The sequence below is a fragment of the Pseudonaja textilis genome, chromosome 8 (genome assembly GCF_049901715.1).
Source record: "Pseudonaja textilis isolate UNSWEBS1 chromosome 8, rPseTex1.2, whole genome shotgun sequence".
Classification (NCBI taxonomy): Eukaryota; Metazoa; Chordata; class Lepidosauria; order Squamata; family Elapidae; genus Pseudonaja; species Pseudonaja textilis.
The window spans coordinates 10408974-10416934 of record NC_141997.1 but is presented as its reverse complement, the minus strand read 5'-3'; the positions used below and the strand labels follow the sequence as shown (position 1 = coordinate 10416934).

Below are 7961 nucleotides of genomic sequence, written 5' to 3'. Positions count from 1 at the left end.
TTGAACCAAGGACACAGTGTGCGTTGATCACAATTAATGTATTTCTACCATGTTGTGGACACCGGTTTGATTCAAAGGAACAGCGGGCAGAATTTTAAAAGCCTAAGCCCATTTTCAAATGAATTTGTGAGGGCTAAAGTTCCTTCCTCAGTTTGGCATGGTTTACGAGGCTCCATTTGAGAAAAATGGGGAGCAAAATTCCATTTTAAAAATTCCAGAAGCCTGAACTCAGCTATAGATCAGCCTGGCCTCTCTTGCATGCTTCTTTAGCAATAAATTGAACTGAATTCAGCTCAGCAATTTTCCTGGACTAGCAAGACAAACCTACATTCAAGGTACTCTAGACTGTTGCCCCATTTTCCAACAAAAACTGCAGAGTTAGCAAAGGACTCATGAAGACTCTTTCTTCTCCCCTTCCCCCCTTTGTTTAAAGAAAAAAGAAAAGAAACTAAGACAAATGCAAATTCTGGGTTTTAGATCCCCAATTTAAAAAATGACGGAGATTTACAATCCCACCGAGATGTCTCAATGAAGGATGCCTGGTTATCTTGCTTGTGCCTGGAGGCCCAAAATTTATGGAGTGGACATTAATTTTAGGGATTGTAATTTGCCTGCTCCCCCCACCCCAAGTTGCTTGAATTCAAAGAGAAAAATCCTGTGTGGAGTTCCACAACACGTGGGTCAATTGCTGTCTTTAACACACCTTTTTAAAGTCGTTGCAAAGAAAGTCAGTTTTCTTTCATTGTTTTACTTCCAGTGCCCCTTTCAAAAGATGGAAGGGCAAATGGGAGATTGTCCAGGGGTCAATGAGGCTTAAGTTTAAATTAAATTTAAAATTAAAATGGTATTAAGGCCAGATAATTTGTACCTCCTATAGAAACAGCCTCATAAGGGTAATTTAAACTTAAGGGGAAGAAGAGGGAAAACAATTTTGCATCAGAATGTTTTTGAGGTGTCTCCTTTTCCTAGCTTCACCTGTGTCCAGCCCCAGATTGTGACCGTAATCTGTTCTCAGACTCTGGTCATGACCCAATTTGATCGTGTGCAGAAGCACGACTGACTGTGCATGCGTGCAGTCAAAAAAAAATTGGTGCCAAAGGGGAAATCAGCATGGAAAGGGAATCTTTCCTCACCAATGTTGTTTGCCACCCAATTTTTGAATCGTGACCCAATTCAAAAATCAGGTGGGTTTTTTGTTCGCCACCTGATTTGGTCACGAACAGGAGCGTTTGGGACCTGAGGGGCCCCTGTACCTGAATTTCCAGAGAATTCAATGAGAAAGTTACCAATGGTTGTGAGAAATGATGGAAGGCAAAAGGGTTAAAGCCCAGGGCAATTAAATTAGTCTGTTGGTTCTGCAAACTCAGAGTTTTCCAAATCACCTAGTTTTTGCATTCCATTTCAGCGCCAGGCAAAGGTTTTTCGCCAAGGTAGATGCCATCTCTCAGCAGTGTCCTTCTCACCTTTCTCCTTTCCCTTCCCTCTTCTCTCCTTCATCCATCCATCTCTCTCTCCTTCTGTCCCCTCCCCTCCTCTTTCCATTTCTTTTCCTCTTCCTTTCTTTTTTCTTTGATTCACCTTTTCCTTTCCTCCTTCTAACCCCCTCCTTATACTTTTCTCATTCCCCTTTCCTTTCCTTTCCTTTCCTTTCCTTTCCTTTCCTTTCCTTTCCTTTCCTTTCCTTTCCTTTCCTTTCCTTTCCTTTCCTTTCCTTTCCTTTCCTTTCCTTTCCTTTTTCCCTTTCTCTTCCTCTTTTTCTTTCTTTTACATATTTTTCTTTTTTCTTCTCTAGTATAGGTTATTTATTTCCACTCCATTTTTCTTACTCCATTTAAGGGAAGAAATCCAAGATTTAAGGGCGCAAAATCTGGACCTTGTGGGTGGACAATATACCAGAAAGTGGTCCCAGTCCACCCCAGCCTGATTGGGCACTCCCTCTGGGCATGAGCATAGGAGGCAGCATTGAGCCGGCCATGCCCAGCTGGCCACGCCCACCTGACCGCTGTGAGTTGTCATTGTCTTACATGCAACTGGTCCTTTGAGGGCAACCATAATGCTGTTGCTGTGCTCAATGAAATTGAGTGTGACATCCATGTCTTAGAGTACCCTCAGAAGAAAGTCTTGTATTTCTTTTTGCTCCTTCTATTTTAGCCAAATAGAAGTCTTGATTTCCCATTCATCCACAGAGCAACCCAGGCAAATTCTTTTTACCTGTCGCTATCCCATTTCTAGCCTCTGCTTACCCAGCAGGAAGCAGTCATTCAACCCTATGTGTATATTAGCTTACAATCTTCAAAACATGCAATTTTCCTCTCTTGGGCTCTTGAATGCCCAAAAAGCTCTTGTTACATTTCCTTGTTTCCTTGTTCACTAATTATGTATTGTACATTGTTGTGAATTTATATGGTGCTATAAGGCGGTTGGTTTATTTTCCCTGGGTGCATGACTTTTATTCACTCAGAATTTCTGTGCAAGGAAAACTACTCTAAAGTATGTTGCTCCAGAGTGACACAGTAGAGATTATTCTATTCAGCATGGAATTCAGAAATTGATAAATGGAAAATAAATGTAGTCTTCACATTTCATCAGAGCACCAAATTGGGAAGCAGATATGAGAGAAATTAAGCAGGAATGTTTCTTACTTAAATTATTTAAAATGTTGATGGACCAGTTAGGTCCCATCCTCTTTCATGTTGTAATGCAAGATTTTTTAATGATAAAATTTAAAGCTACCAGAGGTCAAATAATTTAATGTTACGTGAAATTCATGACAATGTTAATATTAATTATCACAATTTTATTCAAGGAATCCTTCTCTAAATCATTGACTGGAATATGTGTTGCTGCCAATGTTCATTGTTTAATTACTTTCCTGATCAAACATATTAATGTAGGCAGATTTAATAAATCATGCAACAGCATAATGAAATATTTAATTAGTATGTGTTGCATTGATTGATGGATGTAGAAAATCAGAATAATTTTGAACAGATATTTACATTTGACCATGCTACATTATAAGGACACCTTCAACTAAGTTTGGCATTTGAACTGAAAAGGAGTCATTTCAAAAAGACAACTTGGTTAAGGGTCATTGTTGATTTTTAGTTGTTCGTTTCATTCTGTATATTAAATATGTGGTAAGAAAGAAATCAGGATCAAGAATTGGTTTAGAGCCAAGAGGGTTTTATAATTGTACTTAAAACAAAAAGAATATTTATTTATAAAAATATATTACACATAGGCAAAGCTTGATATAGTTAGCTAACTATATCTAGCTAACTACATTCTGTTAAAGGAGAGGCAAAGGACATATATTCTCTGTATGTAAACAGAGAAGAAATTGACTCAGCTGCTTACAGAAAGAATAGGCAGAGTAACCAATAAAGAAGGAAAAAATATCCTTAAACCTTTGCCTGCACCCCGCTGATGAACTATCTCAAACTTTTGAAGTGTCTTGTGTGCACAGAAAAGCATTTAAAGAGTTATAAAGTGCACGCCAATATATTTATAGGAATTATATAGCAACTCCACTGCCTCTAAAGCATTTTTACTCAAGAATAAACATTCGTATTTTCCAAAATTTACCTATATTATTTCCAGCCATAACCAACTTTTATGTGAAAAATAATTACTTGCAATTAAAAATACACTTGGTATGGTTTTTAAAAGCATACGAGTATCCTTTTTAAAACCCTAGTGGACTTTTCTACAACCAGATTAATTAGCATTCTTCTGGCTCTAAACCAATTCTTGATCCTGATTTCACCTGTATTTTGGTATGCAATTCCCAACTAGGGCTGGGCAGTGCTTCAAATTCAAAGTTAAAAAAGGTCCTTCCAGACATGTGGTCCCAACCAATCTATAGCTCCTTAAAGTAAGTATCTCTTTTCTTTAGATTGTATGGCTGCAGCAATTGCACAATCTCAGGAAAGGATGTGTTTGATTTAAAGATGGATTTTCCAGAGCACCAGTTACAAAGCGGTCTCTTGCCTTCAAATACAAAGTGTTGTCAAACCCTAGTATACACTTACTGCAGCTGTCACATCCATCACCATTATGTACATACTTTATACAACTTGAAGTAAAAGCAACAAAAATTATTAGGGGACTGGAGGCTAGAACATATAAAGAATGGGTGCTGGAAGTGAGTATGTCTAGTTTAATAAAAAGAATGACCGGGGTGACATGATAGACTAATATCTAAGGAAAGGTAAAAAAATATTTGCCACAAAGAAAAGGCGGGCCAGCCTATAGGATTCTCCAAAGCACCTGAAGGCAGGACAAGAAGCAATGGATGGAAATTGATCAAGGAAAGAACCAACCTAGAACTAAGAAGAAATTTCCTGAAGTCAGTGAAATGACTTACCTCCAGAAGTTGTGTGTGCTCCAATACTGGAGGTTTTTAAGAGCTTGGAAAGCCATTTGTCTGAAGTGGTATAGGGCTTCCTGCCCGAGCAAGATCCAAGGTCCCTTCGAACTCTGTTATTTTGTTTAGAATTGGTACCAACAAGCCACAATTTAAATGGCAACTGGCACTTCAATGGACATAAGCCATTCATAGCACAGATATCAAAGAATGAAAAAAAATGTAAGAAATAAGAACCAATTACATCAGAGGATAACAAACAACACGAATCAACCATTTGAATATACTATAACTCTATAACTCTTTCATTCCTATGAAACTTTTTATTGGAGAACTTTACATTGCATTGTGACAAAGAATGTTTTTGTTGTTGTTAGTTGTGAAGTTGTGTCTGACTCATCGCAAGCCCATGGACAATATTCTTCCAGGCCCTCCTGTCCTCTACCATCTTCTGGAGTCCATTTAAGCTCACGCCTACTGCTTCAGTGACTCCATCCAGCCACCTCATTCTCTGTTGTCCCCTTCTTCTATTGCCCTCAATCTTCCCCAGCATTAGGCTCTTCTCCAGTGAGTCCTTCCTTCTCATTAGGTGGCCAAAGTATTTGAATTTCATCTTCAGGATCTTGCCTTCTAAAGAGCAGTCAGGGTTGATCTCCTCTAGGAATGACCGGTTTGATCACCTTGCAGTCCAAGGAACTTGCAGAAGTCTTTTCCAGCACCATAGTTCAAAGGCCTCAATTCTTTGGCACTCAGTCTTCCTTACAGTCCAACTTTCACAACCACACATTGCAACTGGGAAAACCATAGCCTTGACTATATGCACTTTTGTTGGCAGGCTTTTTAGTATCCAGCGTAGATTTCTTGGCTGGTGACAAAGAATATGTATAAAACGCCAGCAAGAAGGATATTTGGTGATATAAATGGAAGACTTCATATCAACAATATAGAAGCCCAACTTGATTGACCATTTTGCAATAGTTCATCATTGATTTACTAGCTTAAGAAATGCTAAATTAGGGACTTTTTCTTTGAAAAAAGAAAGAAAGCAGTGGAGGGAAAAAAGAAAAAAGAGGGTGGAATTTGGAAAATGGCGGAGACCACCTAGAACTTAAAAAAATCAATAGTGGAATTTTAACAAAGCTTGCAAAAGATACATTATAGCTGAAACTTTGTTACAAGATAACAAAGCCCCTGGAAAGAGAAAGTGAGAAAAGAAGCAAGAAATAGTTTTGGATTATTGGATGATTCCTGGAACTTTGGATGGAGGATCCTAATGAAACAAAATTAAATCAATTGGGGGTTGTTTAAAAATTTTTAAAATGGCATCACTCCTTGAAGAGTTAAAAATGAGGCTTAAAGAACAAAAAGAAGAAGCACAAGAGGGAAGAGGATTTTTTGGCTTCGTATTTCAATTTTTAGAAATGGAGATCTTGAACTATTGTGGGAATAAACTTTGACTTGGGTATTGGGTAATGATTAGTCTAAGACCTTATACATACATGCTTGCTTAAAGGTCACTGAGATAGTGTAAGGAAATTAAGAACAAACACTAGAAACAATCAAGCAGCTCAGACAACTGTAAACAAGTCTGTACTATATCTAATTATTGTAATCCACAATGTGATTATACTTGCTATGCTAAAAATCTCAATAAAAGGGAGCACTGGAATTTGCTCTGGGCTCTCATCCCGAGAACACTCACTTGTGTCTCATCTTTTCCATGAGAGACCACCACAAGTGGTGACCCCGACATGATCCACTGCAGGTGGTACGTGTCCGGACCTCTGTGTTTCCTCGCCTGGAATAGGTAAAGTACGTACTTAACTATTGCTGGACAATAGGATTTTTCAGGGAACATGGGGGGAAATCTTTCTCAGCCACAGGAATGTCATGTTAGTGAGCTGCTGAAGTTAGTCAGGACAAATTTCTTTCTCTTTAAACCTTCTGGAGGGGAGTATATAGTTCTTTCAAGAGGTAATGTGAAAAAGCTGCTGCAAGAGATCTGGCGGCAATGCCCCTGGTACTCAGAGAAGGGCTCTTTAAAGTTAGACACATGGAGGAAAATTGGAACTATCCTTCATGAGGAACCACGGGCAACAGCTGAAATTTTGACATATTGGAAGGTTGTTATGACTGCTTTGGAGACCCAGCAACAACCTCTTTTAAAACCTTTAGCAGAACTTCCTCCTTATAAAGGAGTTGTGTTGCACCCTCCGACTCCAAAGCTGGAGTATGTTTTCTCACCCCCAACAGCGCCTACACCTGTGGATGAGAAACCCCAGCCACAAATGGGAAAAGTTCAAGCAATGATGCATCAAGCTTTCAATGAGGGGAAATTAGAACCTGATGAGATTCCCCAGATGAATTTGTTTCCAGTTAATAGGCAAGTGGATGCTCAAGGCAACATGCAGGCGGAATGGCTTCCGATTCCATTGGCAGTACTTAGGGAAATCAAGAAAGCCACTAAAGATTATAGTATTCAAAGTCCTTTTACAAAGGGTCTCCTGACAAGTTTGGCTACCTCACGTATGATTCCTAATGATTGGAAAGATTTAATGAGAATGATATTGTGTTCTACTCAGTATGTGGTTTTTGATTCAGAGTACCAAAGGGAAGTTATCACTAGGGGACGAAATTCGGGGGGGCTGTATACGCCAGACCAAATCTATGGGGCAGGCTTGTTTGAATCCACTGCTGATCAAGCTACTAATTTGCCTGATCATGCACTTCCCGTGGTTATGGCGGCTGTCCTTGGGGCGTTGTCCCGCATCCAAGATGTGGGAACCCCGGCATGGTCTTATTCTCAAATTAAGCAAACAACATCTGAGTCTTATAAAGATTTTGTGGAAAGACTACAATTGGCTATTACCTGGCAGATTTCTAATGAGGAAGCAGCAAAGGAACTTTTGCTGAGATTGGCAGTCGAAAATGCAAACACTGACTGCAAGTGTATCTTACAGCCTTTGGTGGCTAGAGGTGAGTTTACTCTGGCTGATCTGTTAAAGGCATGTGCAGTGGTGGGTTCTCAGGCTTACAACATGGAGACTTTGGCTATGGCATTACAAAGAGGGATGAAACCTACGGGGAACTGTTTTAATTGTGGGAAGCCTGGCCATTTTAAAGCCCAGTGCCGAGCACCTGGCGGGGGAATGGCGTTTAACAAAAACAAAAATAAGGACATAGGCCCGAAGTCGGTCTGTCCGAAATGCAAAAAAGGGTTTCATTGGGCAAATCAATGTCGCTCTGATCAGAACCAAAATTCAGGAAACTAAATTTGGGGCATGCAGCTAGCCCCGCTCCCAAGGCTGTTACAAAGGCATCACCCGCAACTACCGGGAATGCAGGTTTGTGTTTAAAAATGTTGCACTTGATTGATGTGACTTTTCCTAATCAAGTATACAGTGAGGACACTCATTTGCATGGGCCACTCCCAGAAAAACAGTTTCTACTATGGCTATGCTTTATAGTGAGTTAATCATCAAAGGCCGGAATCGCAGTATGCATTTATATGGCATAGATCTAGTTCAGTTATTTTTACCTATTTTCACTTTGTGGGAAACTTGGTATAGTCAATCCATTGACTTGCAAATTG

The 7961-nt window shown here is 39.5% G+C and overlaps 1 protein-coding gene across 1 annotated transcript; it reads left to right on the top strand.

The window, feature by feature from the left end:
• The first annotated feature begins 6225 nt into the window (after positions 1-6225).
• On the top strand, positions 6226-7641 carry LOC148125107 (endogenous retrovirus group K member 10 Gag polyprotein-like). Its single transcript, XM_087938150.1, has one exon. It carries the CDS (start codon positions 6226-6228, stop codon positions 7639-7641), a length of 1416 nt encoding a protein of 471 aa, XP_087794276.1.
• The last annotated feature ends 320 nt before the right edge of the window (positions 7642-7961 follow it).

Excerpts from the sequence above, each read along its gene's own strand:
- LOC148125107 (XM_087938150.1), top strand. The coding sequence starts at position 6,226 with ATGGGGGGAAATCTTTCTCAGCCACAGGAATGTCATGTTAGTGAGCTG.